The sequence below is a fragment of the Saimiri boliviensis genome, chromosome 6 (assembly GCF_048565385.1).
Source record: "Saimiri boliviensis isolate mSaiBol1 chromosome 6, mSaiBol1.pri, whole genome shotgun sequence".
NCBI classification, from domain to species: Eukaryota; Metazoa; Chordata; class Mammalia; order Primates; family Cebidae; genus Saimiri; species Saimiri boliviensis.
This window is the reverse complement of record NC_133454.1, coordinates 39154808-39182776: the sequence shown is the minus strand read 5'-3', so window position 1 is coordinate 39182776 and position 27969 is coordinate 39154808. Positions and strand designations below refer to the sequence as shown.

The following is a 27969-nucleotide window of genomic DNA, read 5'->3' as shown; positions in this document are numbered from 1 at the left end:
CCTACATCCAGTCCTACCCCTCAAATCCACATATGAACAAAGAGACATAGCAAAAGAGAATTACAAATACGTTGCTACATAAAACGTAGAAACAACTCCCCAATGCCCACAGAATATGAGATTCTAAGGTCCTTAATGTGGCTCACATGGAGATTCTGCCTACTTCTTTTATTATCTCATGGCACTTCCTACCCCACATACTACCTCTTATAATACCTAATTGCTTGCTCTTCCCAGCAAACAACATCAATTTCTCCTTTTATCTTTTTTGACACTATTATAATCTCTTGTCTTTCCTCACACCCCATTCATTTACTTTACTCCTCCTCCTATGCTTGTACTCTAAATTTTGTAAGGTTCAAGCCTGGTCTTAAACCCTCTATTTGTTATCTACCAGTTGGTCTAAGCTAATCCCAAGGGCTTAAATATCATGGATATAAAGAAGACTGCAAAATTTATATTTGTAGTCCTTACCTTTACTCTAAATTCAATATTCCTCATTCAATTTCTTCCAAACTATTACTAAATCTCCACCACTTTCAAACTCCAGGTGCTCCTCTAGTCATCCTTATTCCGGGAAATGACACCAATACTTTCCCAGCTGCTCAAGTCAAAATCCTAGGAAACATTTTGATTTATCTTTCTCTAACCACATCCCCCATACATCATCAATCTCTCCAGTTCTATCTCCTCTACTACTACATGATACAAGCTTCCATCATCTCTTGTCTATCATTTTGCAATATCCTACTAACTGGCCTGTCCACAACTATTATTGTGGACTATTATCCACAACTATTATCTCCCTTCAATTCATTTTCCACAGAGCAGCTAGAGTCGTCACTTTAAAATCTCAGAGACATTGTGTCATTCCCCCACTTAAAGCCCTCTAAAGACTTTTTGTTAGACTCAGAATAAAATACAAACTTCTTATGATTGTCTAAAAGCATCTTCGTAATCTGGCCCTTGCCTCTCTTTCCAATTGCACCTCATACCATTCTCTTCCTTGAATACTATGCTTTCCTGATAATTAACTTCCTTGATAACGTTTACATCTATCTATTCCTTAAGTATACCAAGCTCCTTCTCTACCTTAAGATCTTTGTACATACTATTCATACTTTTTGGAATGATCTGTCCCCAAATCTCAGAATGGTTGGCTCCTTTTTATCTTTCAGGTCTCAGTTCAAATGTCCTCTCTCTGAGAAGATATCCCATGATCATCCACCCTAAGTAATATCCCCAAGTTGAGCATACTCATCCTCACTTCTCTCCTCTCTCTCTTTTGTTCTCTCTTTCTCTCTGTCTCACACACACACACACACACACAGGCACACACATGTAAGTTCCATGAGAATAGAATATGGTCACAGCTGCGTCCCCAACTCCTAGTACAATGACTGGAATACATCAGGTGATCCATACATATCCATCAAATAAATAACTAAATGCCTCTGCTAAATGCCACAGCTTACATAACCATTCCTATTTTAGTAATTCCTTCTACTAGATAGATATATTATTTTATTCACCTTTAAACCCTCTTTTTTTTTTTTTGAGATGGAGTTTTGCTCTTATTACCCAGACTGGAGTGCAATGGCGCGATCTCAGCTCACTGCAACCTCTGCCTCCTGGGTTCAGGCAATTCTCCTGCCTCAGCCTCCTGAGTAGCTGGGATTACAGGCACGCGCCACCATGCCCAGCTAATTTTTTGTATTTTTAGTAGAGACGGGGTTGCACCATGTTGACCAGGATGGTCTCGATCTCTTGACCTCGTGATCCACCTGCCTCGGCCTCCCAAAGTGCTGGGATTACAGGCTTGAGCCACCACGCCCAGCCCTAAACCCTCTTTTATACCTTCAAGTCGATCATATACAAGACTGTAGTTCTTTCCATTGGGGCGGTATATTATTTTATTCACCTTGAAACTCTCTTTATAACTTTTAAGTCTGTCACATGGTGGGGGCACATAAAAGTTTGTATACTAATTTGAATTATTTATCTTCGTTATTCTAAAAATAACTAAAATCATCTATAATATGTTATAAAACTTTGGCTTCTTTATTCTGGGCTCTAGCCTTCTGGATACTTTTTTATGAATCTTTACCATTCTCCTTTATATTTAATTATGAGCTCTTCCATTATGTGTGTATGTGTGTATGTGCATTCCTAATTTAGCTCTAACTTCATTGTTTCGCATTCTAAAGTAATAACTCTAAAGGTAACAGGGTTATTTAAGGTTACTCTTACTCTTATATGCCAAATCATAAAACAGACTGCAAGTATATCTAAAAACAATACTAAGTGTTACTATTACTGTTTCATTACACCAGTAGCACATCAAGAGTCTAATCACGAACTAACCAGAGGAGCCAGATTATTGTGGACCTCCTTATAATATTGAGATCATATATTTGTAAATAATGACATAAAATTACCTAATTTAAACATTTCTCATGCAGTAAAAAGTAACTTTACTTTGTGATTCTCACCTCTGGCTTCCGTTCTTGTAACTTACTGTATCGAAGATTTGCATCACCAATTTCTTCCACAGACTGGGGCATAATTGTTAACACTTCCATCGCCTCAGTAACAAATGTATCAATTTCATGTAAATGAGCTGAGTGATAACATTGAAATACAAGAAATGTAATTATTGCCATCAAAAATACTAAATTGCATACTTTCTAAATCAAGGGGTAGTAGAAGAAATCACTACATGGAATATGGTAAGTTCTAAATTATCATTTGCTTTCATAAAACAAAATTTCAAGATGTGGAATAAGCAAAGAAATTTCTTTCTATGAAAGTTTAGTTGTTTTGCATTGTATTTAAAAATTTTAAGAAAAGCTTAAAATGCACTTAAATTTTACTGAACATTTTTTGTCTTTTATGTAACATACTAAAACTTCTCAGTTTAAAGGAAAAAGAAGAAACTGTGGTATAAAATACTTTGTCATTTGAGGATATAAGCAGAAATGCATTATACCAAAATCACCTACGTTTCTCAATTACATATGCAACAATCTGATACTAGCTCAGACTACAAATAATAAAGATGTCTTCATTTTAGACCTCTTAAAGATTGAATATAGACTTTCCTACTTCTTTTTCAATTAGTTCAGTTTTGGTTTTTAATGATTGTTGAAATTTACATTGTATAACTATCAAATACATGCTTCTACAGATCAAATTAAGTAAAAATAAAAATAAAAATGTGTCTTTACCCTGTATGGACTTCTTCAAAGAAAGAACAAGCAGATCAAACAACTTCTGGATGAGATCATCAATCACAGTCTTTACAGGGTTGCAATTAATATTTAAGCAATCTACCTTGACAGCACTGAAAAATATCAATCAACATATTTTGATACAGAAAAGACTAACTAGAAAAAAAGCATCTTATATAATATTACAATGATTTCATGTAAATACGCTTAAAAACGTATGTCAACAGTAACATGGTGATCTTTAAGCACATTTAGATTTAGTTTAGCAAAAATACCTTACACATACTATTTTGAAGTTTTTCATCTCATAATGATTTTGTTATGATACTACAATTTTAATCATCCAGCATATCAGCTTCAAAAGAAAGGTGGCACATTATGAATTACTAAGTATCAAAAGAATATATTTAAATGTTCATGAGCTCCTCTTGTCACAGCATGTAATATGTCTATTTAAATATTTATAAAATAAATTTACTATCTTGCAGCCAAAATACAAACAATAAAAATAAGGCAAACAATATAGATAGAAAGTGAATTTAGATTATTAAAGCACTAAAACAATAAAATGATGAGACACCATTGTATCTCATCATTTAATAGATGAGACATCTATTAAATTCAAAAACATGTAATGAATGGTTAATTTGAATCTTCAATTGCATGGAAAAAGAGAATTCCCAGAACTGTTAGAACATAAAAAATGCAATATTTGTAAAGAGCAATGTATATGTCAAATAATTTTAAATTGGCATATCCTTTGTCTTAACAATTCTACCTCTAGAATTTATCCTAAGGAAAATTTCAAGGCAAACTCCAAGATTTATATACAAGTATCTTCATGAAAGCACTAACTATTATAGGGAAAAGTTACAAACAAGGTAAATATAGAAATGGCAAAATAAATAAATTTTTATATATCCCTATAATTAAAAATCACATTTTTGAGTGTAGATGATACCATGGCAAATACCAATGAAATAGTAGTCAATAAAAATAGCAGGATAGGCCAGGAATGGTGGCTGATGCCTGTAATCCCAGCACTTTGGGAAGCCAAAGCCGGCAGATCAACTGAGGTCAGGAGTTCAAGACAAGCCTGGCCCAAAGAGTGAGGCCCCGTCTCTACTAAAAATATAAAAATTAGCCAAGCTTGGTGGCGCTTGCCTGTAATCCCAGTTACTCAAGAGGCTGAGGCAGGAGAATCACTTGAACCCAGAAGGTGGAGGTCGCAAGACTCTAGACAGAGTGATACTCTGTCTCAAAAAAAAAAAAAAAATAGAAGGATATAGGATACTCTACATTTTTATATGTCCAAAACATCAAATATTAATAGGAATTATCTCTGTACTTTACTATAAACAATTTATAAAACAAATGTATTTTTTAATAATCAAAAACAAGTATAAAGTTTTTAGATGAGTAATTATTTCCATTGCAGCCCAATGCAAATTGTAATATTCTAAGAAACGAAAAGCTGAACCAGACTCACTCATCTGAGGAATATCTCATATTTATCTTAAATCTCACAAAGTTAAAAAAATCTGAAAACTTTAGTCAAAAAGATTATTTGGAAAGCTATTTGCTTTTTTCTTAAAGCACAGAGCAAAGTGAGATCCTTAAGAGGCAAATTACATGTATTAATTACTATTTTATCAGAAACATATAATTTTCTTTCAAAGTTTTACTTATTTATTCTCAATCACCTACCAGCTGGAGAAGTTTAAACTACAGTTCTTAACAACCAAAAGCTATATATAACAGCCAATTTTCTTGACACATGAAATTACAAGATTCCTGAAATCCTGACACACAAAGGGTCATGATTTCTGATATGTGATACATGAAGATAGGTGATTTTGGAAAACCTAAAAGATTATATTATACTGTATTTTGCTAATGAGTTAAAGTGATATAATTACAGAAAAGAAGTTTTACTGATTACAAAATGCTATGGACAAGACAAACATTCATGTTTCATTTGAAAATATTCATAATATGAAACAGGTTCTGTTCAGCCATACAGAAATGAAAAATGCCTCATTACATATCAAAGATGCATATTTAAAAGTTATTTCCTTATACTATCTAAAATACATCATTAGAATACAGCTCTTCTAATCTTACACCTTATTTCCTAACAGTACTGACAGAATAAATGTGTTTGTGTTTGTATATGCACATGTGTGTATTCACTTAGATGAATACATGTTAATTTGTTAGCAAGAAATGGCAAAATGAAAAATATAGTATGGGATAGGCATTGTTGACTTTATTATTTTGTTTTATTTGGCAAGGATCATAAATAGGAAAGCTATCTACAGCGGGACAAATAGTAGAGGCGGAAGTAGAGGTTCTTAGGCAGTTAAGTGACAGCATTAAGTCAAAGAAGACAGACAAGATTGGGGTCAAAGGCAAGACCCAGTAGAGAAGAAAATCCCCATATATAAGTACTCCAAAAGCACTATCTTTTCCTTACTTTAAACTAATGTTAATGGTACTACCGGTATCCAAATCACCCAGGCTCAAAACCTCAAGTCATTTGTCTCTTCCTATTCCTAATCCTTCATCTTCCTCCAATAAATAAGACTTCTTAGTTCCTCATAATATTTCCTCCTCCCCGTTTTTAGTTCCAACAAGGTAATTCAATTAATTACTATGGCCAGGTGTGGTGGCTTACACTTATAATCTCAGCACTTTGGGAGGCCAAGGCTGGTATATCACCCAAGGTCAAGAAATTGAGACCAGCCTGGTCTCTACTAAAAATAGAAAAAAATAACCAGGTGTGGTGGCACATGCCTGTAGTCCCAGCTACTCAGGAGGCTGAGGCAGAAGAATCAATTGAACCCAAGAGACAGAGGCTGCAGTGAGCAGAGATCATGCCACTATACTCCAGCCTGAGTGACAAAGCAAGAATCCATCTCAAAAAATAATAATTATATTATTATTACTGGTCTTCTGGATGACTGACAGACTAGCCTGCCTGCCTCCAGGATCTCTTTATCCCACCATATATCTCAGTGTTTCCAGATTAAGTTTCCCAATGAACAGCTTCACTACTGACACTCCCACTTTGAATCCTTTAAAAGCTAATCATTCCAAAATGAATAAAATCCAAATTCTCTATTTTTGAATGTAAGACTCCCAAATCTATACCTTATATATGCCTTTTAGGATCATCTCCCTCTAATGCCTAATAAAATATTAACTGTAATAAAATTTTCAATTAATCAACTTCATATTTTCAACACAAATCCTCTTCCTAAGAGGCTTTTTACCCTCACATTTTCATTTGCACCTGTCAAATCCATTTTGCCCCAGATGGAGGGGAAGTCAGCATCTTCCGAATCCCCATAGTTTTAGTTCAGTCTTAATATGGAATATACACTATTCCACCTGATATTAATAACAATTAAAAGTAACATATTTATTGAAATTATACTCTGTGCCACTTACTTATATGGAAATTACTCAACCTATTGTTGCTAATATTTTAAAACTAAATAAATTTAGATTCACAATTTCAGTGACTGTCAGTCATACGGCTGGTAACAGTTACCTAATTCCAAAGACTACTTACTTAAACCTTGCATGTACTTGACTTAATCATCAAATATATTTGTCTTATTGCACTACCAGAGAATAAGAAATTTATCTCAGGTCCTCTGTCTTCTTCCTCTTTGCACTCCTACAGCACAAAGTTTTGCATGTTATAAACACTCACTAAGTATTTATTGAAGGAATGAAAACATAAATTAATAAAAGTGATATTATCCTTTATACGTGATGTATGTACCATTACACAAGGCCTTTCATGGAACTTATTGCTAAGAGTGGTTCTAGTGGTGAGAATTTCAGATACAAGCAGGGTATATTCTCAAGTAGCTGAGATGCCGCTCAGAGACTTTTGTCCACATTTAGGGCAGTATCTAGAAGCAGCACTATGTTGTGTGCCTTCCAGGATATCTTGAAAGGAAGCAGAGCAGTACAAAAGCAGAGTGAAAGGTCACTAGCTTTATATTCTCTAGGATGCTCTGACCAGTAGTGTCTAACCATACTGAGACTGTGCCAATGTATATCAAACATAGCTTCTCATGCCAGATCAAGATAGAAGCCTCTTTCTCCAGTCTATTTCTCCTAAATAGGTCTCAGCCAGCAAAGCTTCCAGAAGGAAAACTTGTTTTATTATCTGTAATGCCTTACATAGATGATACTCAAGTGTCATAGCTGAGATCTAGAGGAGCTAAGAAGCTGATCTGTCTTCAATACCACTAAGCAGAGAGTTCACTTACTATCCATGTCAAAAAATTATTATGGAACCTAAGTATTACATTAACCTTCAATACCTTGGAAGTCGTTCTACTTCTTTCCCTTTTATTTTTAATGCTTTAAAATTTTTCTCCCAATCATGTACAGTAAAAAGATGTTTTTCCACCAGAGCTTCCATATCAACTTGCCCAATTATAATCCATTCCTGTTTAAAGAATGAAAAAATGTATTACTAAAGACATAGAACCAATATGTTAACATATAATAAAAGATTAAGATTTAACTATCAAAACCAATAAAAAGAGACAAATATGTGGTATTCAAGTAAATGTCAATTTAAGTAATATAATCATTACTGCAAAGCCTAAAGAATAAACAGAAAAAAAGAGATTTAATATGAAAATGCAGTAATCATAAACTTTTTTTTAAAGAAAATTATATAAACTCTGTTTAGATTCTCTTCTCAAATTAAATATATATAAAACTTCAAAGATGTAATCACTTTTGCAAAACCAAGAGCCACTATAGGCTACAAATCTGAAAGTGTCCAGATACATCCTAGAATTTTAAAATGCAAAAGCATTGCAGTGGCAGTTAAGAAACTGGTCAAATTCTCAGTCATATATCTCAGGATCAATACAAATGAGAAATACAATTAGTTTACACTTAAAGTTAGTTGGGATGATGTACTTTAAACAGAAATAAGCCACTAAATTGCCCTAATTCCAGTAATATTTGAGAGCTTCAGAAGAAGAATTAAAATTGACACAATAGAGCCACATCACATTCCAAATTGACACTTTTTTTTTTCTTGAGATGGAGTCTTGCTCTGTCGCCCAGGCTGAAGTGCAGTGGCGTGATCTCAACTCATTGAAACCTCTACCTCCTTGATTTAAGCGATTCTTTTACTTCAGCCTCCCTGGCAGCTGGGATTATAGGTGCCCGCCGCCACGCCCAGATAATTTTTTTATTTTAATAAAGATGATGATTCGCCATGTTGGCGAGGCCGGTCTCAAATTCCTGACCTCAAATGTTCCACTAGCCTGGGCCTCCCAAAGTGCTGGGATTACAGGCGTAAGCCACCATGCCCAGCCCCCAAAATTGGCACAACAATTTAAAAAAACAAAAAGCAAAAAAAAAAAAAAAAAACAAGTTTCTCAACTGTCACAAAATAATCAAAGACAAAAAAAAAAATTCCCATAACTTTTTTCTCTTCTATAGTATAAATCTAGGTTGTATAATTATCTATGAATCCAGCTTCCTGGTTTGCCATATTTTAATGTTATGCCACACAGGATAAACTACTAGTGTATATATTTAATGTAAATTCAATCAGTCAGAAAAAATTTTATGAGGCAAGCACGGAAGATTACATGTCCTATACCTTATGTTGGTGTAAAACAGCTGACAATCTTCTAAACAGATCTTCTGCTTTGCTGAAAATCGTCAAAAATCCATTTGCATTTCTATCGATCATAATAGAAAAAATAGATTCATCTCCTGCCTCACCCACTCCCTTAAACTGATTTGGAATGCCGATGAATCTCTTCATTTCTCTATAATATTTAGCCCGGATCTCTTCAAAAGGGGGCCTGAATTGTAATCGTCCCTGTCTGAAATTAAATAAATAACTTTAAAATACAAATTATTAGAAAATCATAAATTGAACATTAAATTGGGATTTAAAAACCATCTTACTTGTAAGTTAAGTCTATATTTATTTCTGGCAAATTCTCATTAAGTGCTTCTAAGCCCATCTGATACTGATGCTCCAGGGCTTTGTACAGTTGATGATTCCAGTGCTGTTTCCATGCATGCATGTCACTTGCTTGGAATCCCTAATATATTACATTCACATTTTTAATTTAAAATTTAGGCAATAGAATGGATTTTTGATTTAATACTTTCATATCACATAATGTAAAACTATAATCACAAAAATAAAACCAACTCATTTAGAATATGTGAAAACAGGTACATCCTTAATTGTCCCTCTTCTTAGAGTTACAGACAAATATAAAAATCTAATCTTTATACTTATAAATAGTACTTTAAAAGATCAGCAAAATTTAAAATCCATGCAAATATTAAATGACTTTTATATTTAAACTTTATTTTATGATGTAGTACCACAAATACTCGTTTATTTTGCAAATTTCTTAGTCCTTTTTCAAAAATTCCCATCGAATATAGCTTTCTCTTCCCTTCCCATTTCTTACATAATATAAATCTACTCCATTCTTTAACACATCAGAGATTTAAAATATTCGATTGCTCATGAGAATGTACATACTTTTGGCTTCTATACAACCAGAATTATGTCAATTCTAGTACTTTTGCTTTTTCTTAAAGTTCTAAAAACTGAAAAATGTTAAATATATGTAAATGTTTGAAACATCCAATTCATATTCAGTTAAGATCCCATCACCATCTACTATGTAGCAGGCTTTGTGCTTGCCACTTTTATATGCATCAACTATTATATCAAAATATAAATAGAACTCCAATCGTACCTCCAAAAAGGAAAAAATCTGAAATAAAATTATTTCAATCATTAGGATTCTACCTAAACCTAATTTTGTGTTTTATGGATGAAACAATCACCTGAAAGAAAACTAACATGTGATAGATATTTAAATACCAAGACAAAAATCTACAAATTCTGAATTGAGGAATTTGGCATTCCATAAGACACTACAGAAACTTATTGTTATATTTTTAAATGCAAACTGATTGTTCATACATGGTCTTTATATATAGTTCAGTCAAAAAATTATAAATCTGTTAGGAATTAATTAGTAAGATTTAAATATAACCTTTATGAACTTCTCGGCAATTCACATATCGTACTTACATTCTGAAAAGATCATATTTCAAAGTACACACACAAAATAAAACATACTTTACCTGTGCTTCTACAGTTGCTAAGCCAGTTCTCAATTCTTGTAATCCATCTTTCCAACGCTGTTGTTGCCGAAGCAGATCAATATTCATAAGAACAACCACCTATGAAAAATTAGAGCATACTAGTCTCAAAGTATTGCTGGAAAAATGGTAACTTTTCAGTGGAGAAACCTGACAGATACCATCTTAAACAAGTGATCAAATTTAACTTTATATAAGACATATCAGTACTTGAACGATATACTGAGAAGGGCAAAACACCACTTCTGTACTATTCCTGCCAAAACAGGATAGCCCCGATCTAATATGGAAAAACATCATATAAACCCAAATCAAGAGAGATTATACAAAATAACTGACCAGTACTCCTCAAAGTAATGAAAAACAAGGAAAAGACTGAGGAGGGGGAGGCTACAGAGACTCAACAACTAAATGTAAACTTGGATTCTAGGTTTTATCCTGAAAAAAAAAGAATGTTAGTAGAAAATTTTAAAATTCAAAACAGTCTGTTTCCTGGTTTGGATAACTATTCTGGTTATATAAGTTGTCAACACTAGGGAATTTGGGCGAAGGGGAATTGTGATCCCTCTGTACTATTTTTGTAACTTTAAGTCTCAAATTATTTCAAAATAAGTTTTTAAAAATTACATCTTAATGACTTTTTAAATAATACTATTCATAGCTTATTGAATTTTATAAACAAAATATACCTTTTCACAAAATGTAGTGTGCCATTTTCTCAGTTTTCTATTTTCAGTAGCAAGTCGTTCAGCAGCATTTTGGAGTTTTTGAATATAGCCTTCTAATTCCTTAGGATTATCCCAAGTAATCTGTGATTTCCCTCCACTTCCTGTTTTTGAATTCTATGGTACAATAAACAACCTTTAGTAGATAGATAGATAGATAGATAGATAGATAGATAGATAGATAGATATAGATATATATATATAGATAGGTATTTTCTGTTTCCAAAAGTTTCAACATTCTATATCAAAAGGTCAATTATCCCCAACTCTGACCTGCAATAAAGAAAGCACATAATAATTTTCCATTTTATAATTGATAAGACAGTCTGGCAAAGACTGAGTAGTCCATTTCTTCCAGCCCTAGACATAACACAACAAACAAGCATAAGATGACTGAAAGGAAGAACAAAGAAGGCAGACAGCCTAGAAACCTCAGGAATTAAGGCATGACACATCTGGGTTTCCTTATTATCTCCTAGGACATCTAGGACAGCACACTGGAGAAGCTTCCAATCAGGAACCACTGACAGGCACAGACTAACAAAGCTCCAGGAGAAACCTATTTCCTCCAGCCGAAGGGGTAGGAAAACAACAGTCTAACAACAGAAAATATTTCTAGCAATACACATGCTATTGTAGCTTAACACAAAAGAGAAAATCACCGCTTTCTACAGTTTCAGTGGGACTAAGCAGAGAGCTGATCTTCCATCACCTATTTGGCAAAAGCCGGTAGTGTTCCAATACCCCTGCCTCAGTAATCATAGACTGAACAAGGAGCTGAGCTCCCACCCCCACTCACAGCAACAAAATGGTGTAAATCTGCCCTCCACTCCTCTACTCCTCCTCCCTAATGTCAACAGGGCCCAGTGGGGAGCTGAGCTTACACCCCTGCTTGAAGGCAACAAGGTACCTCCAAGTTGGTGCCTCACTTTCATAACAAGGTATCAGTAAAGTAAAACGGGCACTCAACTTCCATTCCACTCATCTGCCATGAATCAGTGTACAAATGCTCTTCTTTACTACTGTAGAGCCCAGCAGGAAACTCAACACACACACACACACACACACACACACACACACACACACACACATACACCTCTCAGCAAAGAGACTGTTTACTAAAATATAAAGATTAAATATTATACAGTGCATATATATATACATGCTTCCTAAAAGGAAGGGAGAAAAACTGAGAAAAACAATAAATTCAAAAAGCAGTAACTGAAAGCCACAAATTTGGCAAAAGACATAAACCTACAGATTCAAGAAGCTAAGTAAACTCCAAATAGGATAAACTTAAAAGGATTTTATGCTTTCCTACACAATAATTAAACTTCTAAAGACAAAGATTCTTTGAAATCTTGAAAGCAGCCAAACATAAACGATGCATTATTTAGAAAGGAACACAGATTCAAATGACAGCAGTTTGTCAGCTGAAATCATGGATGCCAGAGTGCTAAAAAAAAAAAAAAAGTCAAATATTCATTTCATTTTATATCTAGTTAAAATATCCAGGAATGAGGGAAAAGGAAAACATTATCAGACAAACAAAAGAAAAGCCAATTTGTCACCAGCTCACCTAATCTTAAACCATGGCTAAAGGAAGTTAGTTCTCTAAAGAAGGAAAATATCAAGAGGAGTTCAGAACTCCAGAAAAAAATAAAAAAGAAAAATATTGGGATAAGTAAAAAATATAAATATATAATAAACTATCCTTCTTGTCATGAGTTTCTTATATTTGATGATTTAATATAAGGGGGAAATTTATAACACCATCTGATGTGGTTTCAATGTACAAAGAGAAAATATTTAAGACAAATATATAAAAGCGGAGAGAGTGAAGAAACCTAAATAGAAGAAAAGTTTCTATACTTCACTTGAAGTGGTCAATGAAGGCATAGTAAGTCTATGGAACAAAGGAGATGCTCAATAAATAGCTGATGAATTAAAAAGCCTTTACTGAATAATTACTATGTACTACTTACTGTTCTATTGCTTGATAATACAAAAGTAAATAAATTACAGTCTACCTTTCTACAATATGGTAAGTAGACAGAGGATCATACAGAACCTTAATGTTCTCTCTACACCAATCCTAGTTTTGTAACAACTACTATGTCTCATTTAACATATGTTAAATATAATTAACTCCTCACAATACAATTTTACAAAGTAAGTTTCTTCCTCAGAAATATCAACAGACAATATTTTAAACAAATTAGAGGAGAAAAAGTTGTAAGGGCTTACAACTAAAGTGATGATACATTAGGAAGAAAAGGTCAAAAATAACAAGGTATGATTCCATTTCCAAAACTATGCATACATTTTTAAAATATGCATGTATTTTCAAAAATATGCATAGAAAAATATTTGAAAGGATGTATACCAGACTTCTTTAAATGGTCATTTCTTGATGGCATGATTATAGGACATTTTTTTCTTTTTACCTATTTTTTTAAACTTTGCATTATAAATTCATGTTAATCTCTGCCAACAAGAAAAAAGCGCTTTTAATAACATCTATAACATGAATTATGTAACTTCTAGTAAATATTAAGCCTGAGAACTAGTGTGCAGAAAAGAGTTAACATAGCAGGTCTGACTACCATTCTTCAAAAGATCTGCTTAAAAGATGCCCCTTAGCTGGTATTTGGGAACTCAGATTTCAGAAGGGTTCCTACCACTCTAACTGATAAGAGTGGCTCACTGTACCTAAATAATATGGTTTATGCTGAATATTTGCTTTCCTTCTGGGAGTTTGGAATTTCAGTGCATACTGGACAGAAAATGTCTATGTGACTGTCCCCATAAAAATCTAGGTTTTGAGTCTCTAATGATCTTCTCCAGTAACACATTTCACATGTGTTACAATTTGTTGTTACAGAAAATAAGTACACCCTGTGTGACTCCACTGGGAGAGGACTCTTAGAAGCCTGCATCTATTTTCTTGGGACTTCACCCCATCATGCACCTTTCCCTTTGCTGATTTTCCTTTGTATGCATTCACTGTAATAAATGCTATGAATATGACCACACACTGAGTCCCACGGATCCTCCGAGCAAACCAGAGAACCTGGGGTGGTCCTGAGGACCCTGACACCACTAGTTATCCACTTTCAAATAGAAAAAATAAAATGGTACATTTCTCGTCTGCTTATTTTTTTCAAACATTTCATGTCTATGAAGACTGAAACTACAGATTTTTAAAAGTTAGTAGTCACATAGTAACATTCAGCTTAAACACTATTATTAGTTTTCCTCTTTTTTTTTTAAGAGACTGAGTCTTGCTCTGTTGTCCAGGCTGGAGTGCAGTGGTGCAATCTCAGCTCACTGCACCCTCCACCTTCTGGGTTTAAGCAATCACCTTTATTGCTTGGGGAAAGGCCAAGAGAAAGGCCTTAATTGCTAAGAATGGAAGATTACAAGTGATTTTGTTGAGGGCTCAAAGGGGAGAGCCACACAGAAAGTCTGAAAAGTCTTAGAAATAGCTCAATCAGTCATGAGGCTTCTGCCTCAGCGTCCTGAGTAGCTAGGATTTCAGGCACCCACCACCACGCCTGGCTAACTTTTCTCTATTTTCAATTGAGACAGGGTTTCACCATGTTGGCCAGGCTGGTCTCAAACCCCTGACCTCAGGTGATCCACCCGCCTTGGCCTCCCAAAGTGCTGGGATTACAGGCATGAGCCACTGCATCCAGCCTCCTAATTGCTTATATATAGACATTCAAATAACCACAGATAAAGAGCAAATAAGTCTTACATTACAAAATTGGGAGAAAGTGGAAAAGGTCTAAGGAGGCTTGTGTATAAAGGCCTCAAACTTCAGAGGACAAATAAAGATAATATCATACAAATCATATTCTATCTATATTAATGCAATTGATTAAAATCAGTTACAAAATATACAAAATATTCTACCACTTAAATCTACAGTTGGAAAAAAAAAAATGTTACTTGTCAAGAGTGAACAAAGTCCCTGGAAGCAAAACAAAATGTAAATCATTTGCTACGTTAAGCTGAAGGGAACACCAGAAAATTAAGAAATAAATACTTCACATGTAAAAATCTAATTATAATAAAATTAGAAGTCCATTTACCTTAATTATCTGTTCAAATGCTAAGGCAGATTGTAACATCATCGGCCTCTGACTTTGAATCATTTGTTGATCAATAGAATTATAAAAATGTGCCACCTACAAAGTAAAAGTCCAATTAGTAATAATTAATAATTTCATTTTTAATTTTTCTTGATTTTTAATTGTTTAAATAAAAGTATTAACGTTTCCCAATCCTAAAATTAAAACAGAAAATAGGTTTCTTATCTCCAATAGGGCATTTGTTCACGTATTAATATACACAATCAACAAATAAATGTTGAGTTCCTACAATTTGCCAAGTCATGTCCTGAAGTCTGATTAAACAAAGATTATAAAACATGGTCCCTGGAATCAAGGAGTTCATAATCTCGCAAGAAAGAATGAACTCAGTGAAGCATGTTAAGTGGTAAAAAACTAAATTATTAATTCTTGCACGTCTCCAAATGTGCTCCTTCTTTTTCAGTACATGCCACAATGATGTATTAATGTCTCAGATCAAAAATTCTTTGAGATATCCTGAATGCTTCTCTCACATTCCACATCAGCAAATGCTATTGATTATATTCTTAAAACATATCTTGAATTCAATCACATTCCCCAAACCCCATCAATTTCATCCCAATCCACACACTCTCGTCTCTCAGCAAGACCAGTGCAACAGTGTTCCTAACTGGTCACTCTGCTTCCAATCATGGCCTCCTATAGTCTATGTATAGCAGACAGAGTGGTCTTTTTTAAACATGTATCACACCACTTGCCTACGCAAAACCCAATGACTTCCCAATATATTTGAGAACAAAATCCAAAACTCCCAAAACTATTACCTTTCCAACGTTTTCCCAGTACACTAGAGAATGAGTCAAACTAGCCTTTTTACTATTATTCTCACTAACAAGTGAGGCTTCCTTCTAGAATTCTGCATCTGTCATTTCCTCTCCCTGGAACAGTCTTCCTCTAGATACCTGCATGGTTCTTTTGCCTACTTTATGTCATGTCTCTTCTCAAATATTACCTCTTTATCAAGGCTTAACCTGACCAGTGTATGTAATAGCAGTCTTTGTCACAATCTCTTTGTTCTGCTTTATTGTTCAAAGCATTTATCACTATCACTGCCTAACATTGTATTACATATTTACGTGTTTATCTGTCTCTCCTCCTGAAATGAAAGCTCTAAGAACAGAGCCAAGCAAACAGCAGGCACTCACAAATCTTTGTTGAATTAATCAATAAATAGAGATACCTACAAGGAACAGTGGTGGACAAAGTTGACACTGTCAACTGTGTTGCTGGAAGAAGGAGAGGTTCAGGGAATAAGATCAAGTGGACAACCTGAGCTGAGTCTAAGGCATTTTGGAGACTGTTAATTTTTGTGTCCCCAGCACCTCACAAAATTCTTGGCACATAGTAGATGCTTAAAAATATTTCTTAACCAATTTTATGGAGATTCTCTTCTTTCCACTGATATATATATATATATATATAAACTTTATTTGGTGGGAAAAACCCACTCTACTGATTCTGTACCACAAAAGTAGGCCCAGAAAAAGTACAATCAGGAAAACTAGAAGCAATAGAATAGTATACATTCTGTTACAATCTGGCCATACTGCTATCTATCCAACATTCTACTATATACACCCTATTCCAGCTAAATATCTGCTCAGAAATAAAGGTATATAGAAATAGATTTTCCCAATTGTTCTTCCAGGGTAAATGCAAATATCTATGACCATTCATTCTTTGAGTTCCTATTCTGTCAGACTAAATACCTAGCATAGTAAAGTAGGCAAGCCTCTCTGCTTTTAAATAGTCACTCCAACTGAAATGATCACCTAACCCTCTGTTTACTTGAGAAAAATATATGTACACTCTTCCAGACTTACATCAATCATTCTTCCAAAAAGACTTACCTGCTACTACTTCTATCTCTATCCAAGAAAATAATTGAAACTTCCTACCTCTATGCTTTTACAAGACTTCCTGAACATCCGTAATATAGTACTTATAATACATTAAATATTGATCTACTTGTTCAGCACTATATTGAAATGAAATAAATATGAACTCTAGAATCAGAGAAACTTGATATCAAATCCCAGTTTCATAATTTACTATCTATGTGGCACTGGGAAAACTGTTAAACATCTGATCCCCAATTAGATCAGTAGTACAATGGGGAATTAATGGAAATAACATAATTAAAGCATCTACCACAAGGCCTGATATTTAATGAGCACTCAATGTTTAGTTTGCTCTCTCCCACTGGACCAGTGATTCTCAAACAAAGCAGAGTATACCTCAGGGAACATCTGGCAACATCTAGGGATTATTTTTGATTGGCAGGTCTAAGCAGATGCTACTGGATATACTACATGCAGGACAGGAATACCGATAAAAGCATACAAGGCAAAGCACTGCCCCTAAAAAAAAGAAATTGGTCCAAACTATCAAAAGTGAAGAGGCTAAGAATTTCTGTGCCTGATTGTGATAGTAATGTATTCATTTTTATAACCTCACTCAACTATGCCTGACAGGGTAGATACTCAACGACTCTTTGTTGAACCAATGAGTAAACAAAAGACTAAATATACAAGATACTGTTCCTTCCCTGTAAAATATAATAGAGTCAATGCAAAAAATGAAAAAAAAAATCAGATACAATATAAGTATTAGAATAGTGATTTTTACACTGCCCAAAGAATAAAAAATAATCAACTAAAGAAATACACAGCAGAGAAAGTGACTTGTGAATTGAACATTAAGCAATCCCTGCATGGAGATATGTTTAGATAAAAGCAAAGTTTTATGTTACTGAAGAATAGGGTACAGTGGGGAGTACACAGACAGTAAAGGCAAAAACCAGTAAGTTTAGTTAGGTCATGATTAAGAAAGGCTTTGTCCTCATCAACATGGTGAAACCCCGTCTCTACTAAAAATACAACAAATTAGCTGGGCATGGTGGCGCATGCCTGTAATCCCAGCTACTCAGGAGGCTGAAGCAGGAGAATTGCCTGAACCCAGGAGGCGGAGGTTGCGGTGAGCCGAGATTGCGCCACTGCACTCCAGCCTGGGTAATAAGAGCGAAACTCCGTCTCAAAAAAAAAAAAAAGAAAGGCTTTGTATGCCATGTTAAGCAGACAGGCCGTGAGCTGATAATAGTTTATTTTTTGGCAAGAGACATTATGGTAATTTGCCCATGGGTAGACTGAGAAAATGACTAGAAACAGAAACCATTCATCAACCTGATAATTCTTTAAGACTCTGCCCCTAGAAGGCAGGCAGAAGACTCAATTAGAAGGTCATTTAAAACCCATGGAAGTAACATGAGAGAAAAGAAGAAAGAATAACATACTATTTTACAAATGCATTTTACAGTGAAAAGCAATAAACAATAATACTTTAATAAATTCCTTATAGGTTACAAGGCAAATTTTGTAATGGACTCATTCAGTAAACCATAATTTCACAGCTGGCAGTGCTATTCTATTAGCCTAAAAAAAAATCAAAAAAACCAAACCTTTAACATATTCTAGTTTAATGTAATAAACACCAAATAGGCAGGTATTCGAAAAATGTAATTTCATACTTGTTTAAGAATAATTGCTTGCTTGCAGAATTTCTGTGCAATGTTTGCAACTTGCTGTATTTTGGCAGGAATAACAAAGCCAAGTGCAGAGAGCTGACGAACTTCTCTCAGAAGAATAACCAAACGATCTGAATAATGCACTTTTAGTGATCCATCATTAGAATCCAATTCCATAATTCGACTACTAGCCTCAATACTACAAAACAAAATAAATAACCTGTTAAGTTTCATGTTCTCATTGTTTTGACTAATAAATACAATAGTTTTTGCAACTTTTATGTATATCTAATATTAGCTCAAAATAAAAAAAAAAAACCTTTTTAATTGAAGCTTTTAAGTTGTGTTTTTTTCCATATATTATTTCACAATTCAGGTTTTGGAAACACACTGCAATATCCAAAATAGATCATCACATTAATATTTCAATCAAGCAGTTTTAAAGTAAGAAAAATCAATCTCTTAACTTTCAGCTAAGAGTCAAAATTGACATCATATCCACCATAAAGAAAAATTTTTGATTCATTTTTTAAAGGTAACTCTGATTTTTTTAAAAAATCAATGTACTTGCTTCTTTAGTACTTTTATTAAAAGATCAATGATAAAGAATATCAAAATGGTAAGAGTAGAGACATTCAAACATTTCATTCTTCTACCCTTTGTTTCACTACCTAATAACTATGTGTTTTTATGTGTTTCTTCCAAAGGTTATAATATCAAATATTACTTTGGGGAAGTCAAAACAGTATGGATTATAAAAATGCTGAACTAAATTCAGCAACAGGTATTATGCTTTCATCACCACCCTTTAGGATTAGGTTTATATAATGCTTTTTTTCTTTTTCTTTTTTCTTTTTTTCCTTTTTTTTTTTTTTTTTGAGACAGGATCTCACTCTGACACCCAGGCTGGAGTGCAATAGAGCGATCATGGCTCACTATATCCTCGATCTCCCTGAACTCAAGGATTCCTCTCCATCTTAATCTCCTGAGTAACTGGGACAACAGGCAAGCCACCATGTTCAGCTGATGTTTTTGTCTTTTGTAGAGACAGGATTTCACAATGTTGCTCAGGCTGATCTCAAACCCCTGGCCTCAAGTGATCCTCCCACCCTGGCCTCCCAAGGTACTGGGATTACAGGCATGAGCCACCACACCCAGTCTCGTTATTTCAAATCACCCTCACAATGAAGAAAAATTGCAGGTATTAGAAGCTAACCTACTGAAAAGCAAAGAACAAAAGTATTCAGCTTATTTAATAGCATATAAAAAATAAAAAGTAGAATACTTTAAAATGGCTTAAAATGATGATGTAGTCCAAATTTTCCTATATACAAATAAAGCTCATCAGTAAACTACTATGGTGACTCTTTTTGCCTTTATTCAGAACTGATTTTCCAAAATTAGTTTGTATATGTCAGCATTTCCCAAAATATGTTCAAAAACACTGACGATTCTATGGGACAGAAAATAGGTTTTACCAAAAAAAAAAAAAAAGAAAAGAAAAGAAAAAAAAAGAAAAAAGAAAAGAAAAGAAAAAGAGGAGGGGGGTTTTAAAGCCAAATGGGAAATGCTGGGTGGCAGGAACAAAGTTAAACAAACTTCTTAACAGCAGATCTCAGACTGAGGTATGCTACCATGCTGGTGGATCTCCACTGAAGCTATAATGATAAAGTATGCAAATTTTCCAAAATTAGTTGACTAAAGCACTGTTTGTTTTTTTTTCTCCCCCTTGCTTGGAGTATCTCTCATGTTTTAGGCTCAAAGTAGAAGGAGAAACAGCTAAATGGCATAGTTATAATTATTATGCCCTGACACCTTTCAGTTCCTCTATTCTTCCTCCAGAGCCAGAATTCTAGATTTGAAAAAAAATTACTCAATTTAAGAGGTACTATTTTTGGCCTAATTATCTTCTGTAGCAGTATACAAAAAATAAAAACTTCATTGATGGACAAAGTTACTTTTAAAAAGACATAAAAACATTTTTTTTTTTTTTTTTTTTGAGATGGAGTTTCACATTTCACTCTTGTTGCCCAGGATGGCGTGCAATGGCATAATCGTGGCTCACTGCAACTCTGCCTCCCGGGTTCAAGCGATTCCCCTGCCTCAGCCTCCCAAGTAGCTGGGATTACAGGCGTACACCACCAGTCCTGGCTAATTCTGTAGTTTCAGTAGAGACAGGGTTTCTCCATGTTGATCAGGCTGGTCTCCAACTCCCAGCCTCAGGTGATCTGCCTGCCTCGACCTCCCAAAGTACTGGAATTATAGGCGTGAGCCACTGCACCCGGCTATGACATGACAAGTTTCTAAAAATAAATACAATAATATGCTGAAGATAGTGGACCTGAGGTACAAAGAAACTAGTTTTTTTGGACGATTCATTTCAAATTCCCATTAGAATTAATAAGGTTAACTAATTAATACATTCAATATAGCTCAATAAATATTTACCATAGCCTTATTATGTGGGGCACCATAAAGAAATATTCCTTCTCTCAAGGAGTTTAAAAACAATACAATTTTACAAAACTATAAAATTGCTTAAAGTACATGTGTGTGTGCATGTAATATTAATCATAATATTAATTATCACTAGTAATAAGGTAGAAAAACATAAATGCAAACCAATAACAAAAAACCATGAGGGAAACACTAATTCTAAAACACAAATCCAAAATTCTGGGGAACAGACAAGAGAAACAAGAGAGAGGCAGTTAACTAACTAAATCATCAAAGTTTACAGCCTTAATGAATTAAAAGTTGATGGTCAAAAACAAAAAGAAATTAGAGGAGGAGTAGCAAGTTTGGAGAAAGGAGAAAGATAATTAATCCTATCTGGCTATTTGGATTAATAACATATGGTTTTGGATTTTACAGTTTAATATATACTTACCACAAGCCAGATCTGGAATCAGATAAACCTGACTGAATATCCCTGGACCAATCATCAAATTGTTCTTGTTCATATACTTTAAGCTGGTCTAAGAGATCTTCAGCACTTCGATGGAAACATCGAAATCCTGACAAGTCAGATAAAAGAGCCTCTGCAATCTTGATAGTATCATCTACCTTAAAAAGTCAAATTACAAAGATATGTGCATTATTTAAATTTTTTAATTATTAGCATAAAGTAACAAGCTCCCTTCTCTGATCTGTGATTCAGAAATTATTCTTCCTTTCATTAATTAATAGTGAAACAGAAGATTTACCAAATAATATAAAAATACCAACCCGTACTTTGCTTCTGAATTACACAGTCACAGAATAGCAAACACAAGAGGATAATCCATACAAGGCATTAACTTCAAAAATAAAATGGAGTGTAAAGGGAAAGTCAGCCCTCAAAATATCTGTGCCCCAGTGATTTTCAGAGGAAACTCTGGGAACTTCAGCAGTATTCCTACACATATTCAGTAGTAATTTCAGCCCTTAGCTACATGCTCCAATTAAAAGCTCTAATAGTAATCAGGCCAATGGGAATGTCAATTAAGAGAGATAAATGCCTTTCCTCCACAACTGTACAGAAAATATTACAGTACTCTGGAAAACTAACTGACAGAATCATTAGGCGAATATATCAGAAAATAAAACATCAAAAATACAAACCTGAATAACCAGAAATGTCAAATATGCTGGCTTTAATAATATTCTGTGGGGTCTTGCTCTTAATCACAGACTACAATCAATTAACACTTATTGTACAACTCAAATGCAAGACACTGAAATACATACTAGTTAGTAAGTCCATAAGAGTCTTAAGTCAATTTTAATACTATTAAAATAATAATCTTTTAAATCTATAAACTGCTGTCACTACCTTTGTCAATGCCACAATTACCTTTTACCTTTCTGTTAACTTCCTTTCAACCTAAAGTGATTTAGTTACATAAACCTGCTTACAAGTAAGACTTTGCAACTACTAAAATTTTACAATTTTTTTTTTTTTTTTGAGATAGCATCTTATTCTGTCATCCACCATGGAGTGCTATGGCACAATTATGGCTCAATGCAGCCTCAATATCTCAAGCTCAGATGATTCTCCTACCTCAGCCTCCTGACTAGCTGGGACTACACACATGCATTACCACACCCAGCAAATTTTTGTACACAATGATTTTTTTTTAACTCAGTGTAAAGGATGTTTTCCTCCTGAGTACAGGTATTTAGCTAGAACAACTGCACTTGGAATAAATAATGTATTATCTCCAAGAAAGAAGGAGTAGAACCATCACAACCTCTTCTGCATACTTGTTCAGTGTTCTACATTTCTTATGAAAATTATATAGATATGCCAAGGAAAACAGAGAATATATTGACTACAGTTCTAGAGTACCTTCCATGTGCCTTAATTTAGCAGATTTTATAATTAGCACTCTTAATCTTTTATTAAAAACAAATACCTTCAATTCTAACTGGCGAACCCAAACTATATTGTTGACAACTTCTGAAAGATTTTTGCCAGAAAGTGGTCCAGATGCATCACCAGGAGTTCCTCGGCACCGATTCTCAAAGTCTAATCGAAAATCTATAAAATTTAAGTCAAATAAATGATTACAAAGAATTAGCAAAGATTTCCTAAACATCTTCCATCTACCAAGCTCTATGTCAAATGCTGCAGACAGGAAAATAATGAGTTGGTCCTTAGCCTCAAGGACCATACCATGTATCAAATGAGAAAGAGAAAGATAACTTGTTCACGTAAAAAATATGTCATTTATAACAGAATAAGTAAATCAATCTTCAGTATGGAAATGTCAGGAAATGTATCCTCAATCCTAAATGGTATGCAACAAAGAAAAAAGTAACCTACAAAAATATTCTCTCAAGCAAACACTATAATCTCATAAACTTTTACCTTTAACTGAGTCCACAAGTCTTGCCAGTAAAGTTTCTCTCTCTAACATCAATTCTTTGCTTATAGTTGGACGCTTTATCAACTCTTTATATTTCAGAAATGCTTGAAGAAGCTAATATAAAATAAAGTAAGTATACGTTCATCCCAACGGATCAACTCAGTAAATACATATAAATAAAATCTCCTAAAACAACTTAAGAGAAATATTAAAGGTGAAATATCTCAATATTTTACCTGCTGTGGACTGTCTTGAATTTCTGAAATATAATTTTTCAATTTTCCTGCTATTTGTTGTTCTGCAGGTGCAATAATCTTTTCATATTGAGACACTGCAGCTTTCCACAAGGGCTACACATATTAACAACATTGTTAGACTTTAGTATTTTTTAAATCTGCCTTTAAAAAGAACAACATAAACAGGAAACTATATAGACATAAAGAAATATATATATATGTATATATATAACCTCAGTATATGGATTGTATTGCACAGGATTCAGGCCAGTAAAAGGTTCAAACACTCGAGAGAGGCATATGATTTTCTCTTCACTGGCAGGTAAAAAATAGAGAAGCTTCTCATGAATTGTTCTAACAGCCAAGACCTAAAACAAAATATTAAAACAAAAGAATTTATTTAAATCAAACCACTTGCATAAATAGGTCTAAAATCTAGATATATTGGGCACAAATTTCTTTAAATTAGGTTCTCTAAAAAATAACAATAAAACTGAAACTATAATACAGAAAATTATCACACAACAATGAAGTGATATGCAAAAACATGTTTCATCACATTAACATTAAGTGTGCTCAAATCTAGTGAAAATATATAAGATCTAAATATTTTTAAACTATGTTTAAAGTTTAATATAGTTTAAAAAACTGTTTAAACTATATTTAAAGCTCATTTAAGTAAATTTTTAGTGTCTACCCTTAATACAGTAGTAACTTCTGATTTTCATTATTCTGCATTAAATTGCACTGCAAATGATGAAATGACATGTTAATAACCCTATTTTTTATTATTTACCAACAGCTGAAAAACAAATATTGTATTTTGAGCTAAAGATTTCTACCAACAGTCAAAAGGTAATCACAAAGGTTACGTGAAAACACTATAATCTTCCTCCTATTTGAGTGGGAAATCTCAGTATTCTCATGATTTATTTTTCTCTGGCTAAAAAAATTTACCTATTAGCAATTCTGTCTATTGAGAATGCCTAGCAGCATTGGTAACTAAGTAACAGCACTTCACCCATAGATCATTATTAAATATCCCCACAAGATAACCAGTCTCCTTGAAAAAATGGCTAATTCCAGGTGTGAGACAGAAAATGTACAAGATGGGCTGGGCTGTGACATTTTAGGGGACTTGAAAGCTATCAAAGAAATACAAAGTTGGCCAGGTGCAGTGGCTCACACCTGTAATCACAGCACTTTGAGAGCCTGAAGCAGGTGCATGACCTGGGGTTAGGAGTTCAAGACCAGCCTGGTGAAACTCCATCTCTACTACAAATACAAAAATTAGCCAGGGGTGGTAGTGTGCACCTTTAGTCCCAGCTACTCAGGAGGCTGAGGCAGGAGAATTGCTTGAACCTGGAAGGTGGAAGTTGCAGTAAGCCAAGATCACCCCACCGTACTCCAACCTGGGTAACAGAGCAAGACTCCATCTCAAAAAAATTAAAAAAAAGAAAAGAAAAGCAGAAATACTGACGTCATGTCAAAAATGGCATAGGAGCCAACTTGAAGGGGCACTCTCTGCCCCAAAATTGAACAATTTGAATATAATAATAATTACAATGGACTAAAACACATAAAATTAAAATATTAATGGGTTCATAATGGCACTATCAGAAAACATTTCATTGGTTGCCGATGGAACTTAGTAAGACTTATTTAACGTTCATTGTTCTAAAAAGTGATAAAAAGGAAATAAGCAATTATCTATACTGCCATTTCTATGCAAATTACATTTCAAAGTAACTAAAAAGTTAAAGAAAAAAATTCTTCTTTCAGAAAAGTAATGACTAATAAAAGCAGAAAGAACACCAGAATTAGAAAATCACCATTTTGCAACTCTTCATGATTAAAGACTGCTAAGAGCATTTTTTAGAAGTTGGAGAGCATTATAATGAATTCATCACACTGATCATACCTGAACCCTCACAAATCAAACTTAACATCACTAAAAATGGGAAAACAAGATACTACATAAGTCCTGATATGTATAACAAGGTGTGAAATGCTATATGGCATCAAAAAGGGGAAACTTTTTAAATGTCTCAGGAGACCTATCAACCAAATACAATGTGAGCACCTTGTTTACAACCTCATTCAAGTAAACCAACTACTTACAAATTTCTGAGAAAATCAGGATAAACAAATGCTTGCTAGATATAAAATTATATTAAGAAATTATTGTCATTTTGTTGACTGTGATAATGGTATTGTGGTTATATTTTAAGGGTGGAAGCAGATAATATCTCTGCTTTAAAAATATTCCAGTAAAAAAAAGGTTAGAGGACAGGCAGGGAAGACAAAGATGAGACAAGAACTTAAAAATGTCAATGACTATTAAAATTGAATGGTGGATACATGACATTCATTATACTATTTTACTTTTTAATATGTTTGAAATATTTCATTTTTTAAAAAGAGGTTTTTTTAAGTCCCTAAAAAAAAAGTACGGTTCTTCTAAGCAAGGCGGGAAAAGTCAGCTTTACAATCTTTAAGTAATCTCATTTTGTCCTTAAACGTCCCTTAGAACTAAATATATGTTCTTTACTGGAACTTGTGTAAATTAAGCAATTGTTTCAAATATTTCCACTGAACACCACTTAAAAAGCTGTCCCAACTTAAAAACAATTGCAATAGCCAAAAGACTACCTGAAAGTTTCCATACATGGTCAAGTGGGCTGATCATCTTTTCACAATAAAGAACAAAATATAAATTCACAACTATCACATTGACCAGTCACACACCAAATAAAAAGAAAGGATGTGAAATTAGCCCCACAAGAACTTTAACTCCTATTCTCTCACAAAACTAGTTTCCAGCAGATGTACAGTGCATATTAATTATAAATATATTTACAAACAAGTGAAGACATGCTTTACATTTAAAGACAAAGATCCAGATAATCAAATTGATACCTCTTCAAGGCGTTTGCCAAGTTTGTCAAGTGTTTCTGGGAAATATTTTTCGTTTTTCCATGGATGAGGAACATAGCGCTGCCACACCTGACCTGTTAGATGATTACAGACTAGCACCCACTGTTCACAAATTGAAATACCAGCTTTCAGACTTTCTTTCACAAGATAATAAGGATCTTCCCATAGGTTCAAAGTTCCCAACTTTTTCTGAACAAACCTTCCAAATGAACCACCTAATAAAACATAAAGCAAAGAGTTTAATAGAAATAAATGTATTTTTATAGAATAATTATAAAATACATTCTTAGGATAAAATTTTTTAAATATGCAAATTAGCAAACTAAGGATCTATGAAATACCACATGCACACACTTAGCCTAGCCTACCACTCTCAGTAACAAGTATTTTTAAACACACACACACACACACACACACACACACACACACACAATGCTTTGCGTTTTTGCATCTTTCAGTTTTCAATATACCATTACACCTTTTTTTTTTTTTTTTGAGACGGAGTTTCACTCTTGTTACCCAGGCTGGAGTGCAATGGTGCGATCTCGGCTCACCGCAACCTCCACCTCCTGGGTTCAGGCACTTCTCCTGCCTCAGCCTCCTGAGTAGCTGAGATACAGGCATGTGCCGCCATACCCAGCTAATTTTCTGTATTTTCAGTAGAGACGGTGTTTCACCATGTTGACCAGGATGGTCTTGATTTCTTGACCGTGTGATCCACCTGCCTCAGCCTCCCAAAGTGCTGGGATTACAGGCTTGAGCCACCGCACCCGGCTCCCATTACACCTTTTAAGTGTAGAAATATATATACAATTTCCTCAAGACTGTAGAGCCTACTGTATGGATATTGCATTATGTAAACAATCCGTAATTGCTATTTACTTCTACTTATCACAAACAATGCTGCAATAAATATCTTTGTACATAAAAGTGTATGTACTTATCTGATATTTCCTTATGAATATAATGGTGAGGGTATTTTCCAGGTTAAAATGTTTAATATGAACAAATAAACATATATTTTAAATAATTTTTCAGTTTATTTCAAAATAGCCTAAATTAATATATGCATAAATACTAGAAAGCTATGTAAATTTGGTTGTATTAATGGCCAAAGAAT

At 34.0% G+C, this 27969-nt stretch overlaps 1 protein-coding gene across 4 annotated transcripts in view; it reads right to left on the bottom strand.

Annotated features, from left to right (window-relative positions):
* The window catches only part of DYNC2H1 (dynein cytoplasmic 2 heavy chain 1), a 402876-nt gene that overhangs the window by 347811 nt on the left and 27096 nt on the right, over window positions 1-27969 (bottom strand). For all 4 annotated transcript variants that reach the window (XM_003923764.4, XM_003923763.4, XM_074400491.1 and 1 more), the window contains exons 10-24: window positions 26832-27064; window positions 24146-24280; window positions 23913-24026; window positions 23679-23790; window positions 23224-23348; window positions 21717-21892; window positions 18830-19025; window positions 15244-15339; window positions 11111-11263; window positions 10404-10502; window positions 9195-9334; window positions 8881-9109; window positions 7574-7701; window positions 3228-3343; window positions 2493-2620 (exon numbers count right to left, since the gene is read on the bottom strand). In XM_003923764.4, coding sequence (XP_003923813.1) covers window positions 2493-2620; window positions 3228-3343; window positions 7574-7701; window positions 8881-9109; window positions 9195-9334; window positions 10404-10502; window positions 11111-11263; window positions 15244-15339; window positions 18830-19025; window positions 21717-21892; window positions 23224-23348; window positions 23679-23790; window positions 23913-24026; window positions 24146-24280; window positions 26832-27064 — 2180 coding nt within the window. The remainder of the gene's footprint in view (window positions 1-2492; window positions 2621-3227; window positions 3344-7573; window positions 7702-8880; window positions 9110-9194; window positions 9335-10403; window positions 10503-11110; window positions 11264-15243; window positions 15340-18829; window positions 19026-21716; window positions 21893-23223; window positions 23349-23678; window positions 23791-23912; window positions 24027-24145; window positions 24281-26831; window positions 27065-27969) is intronic.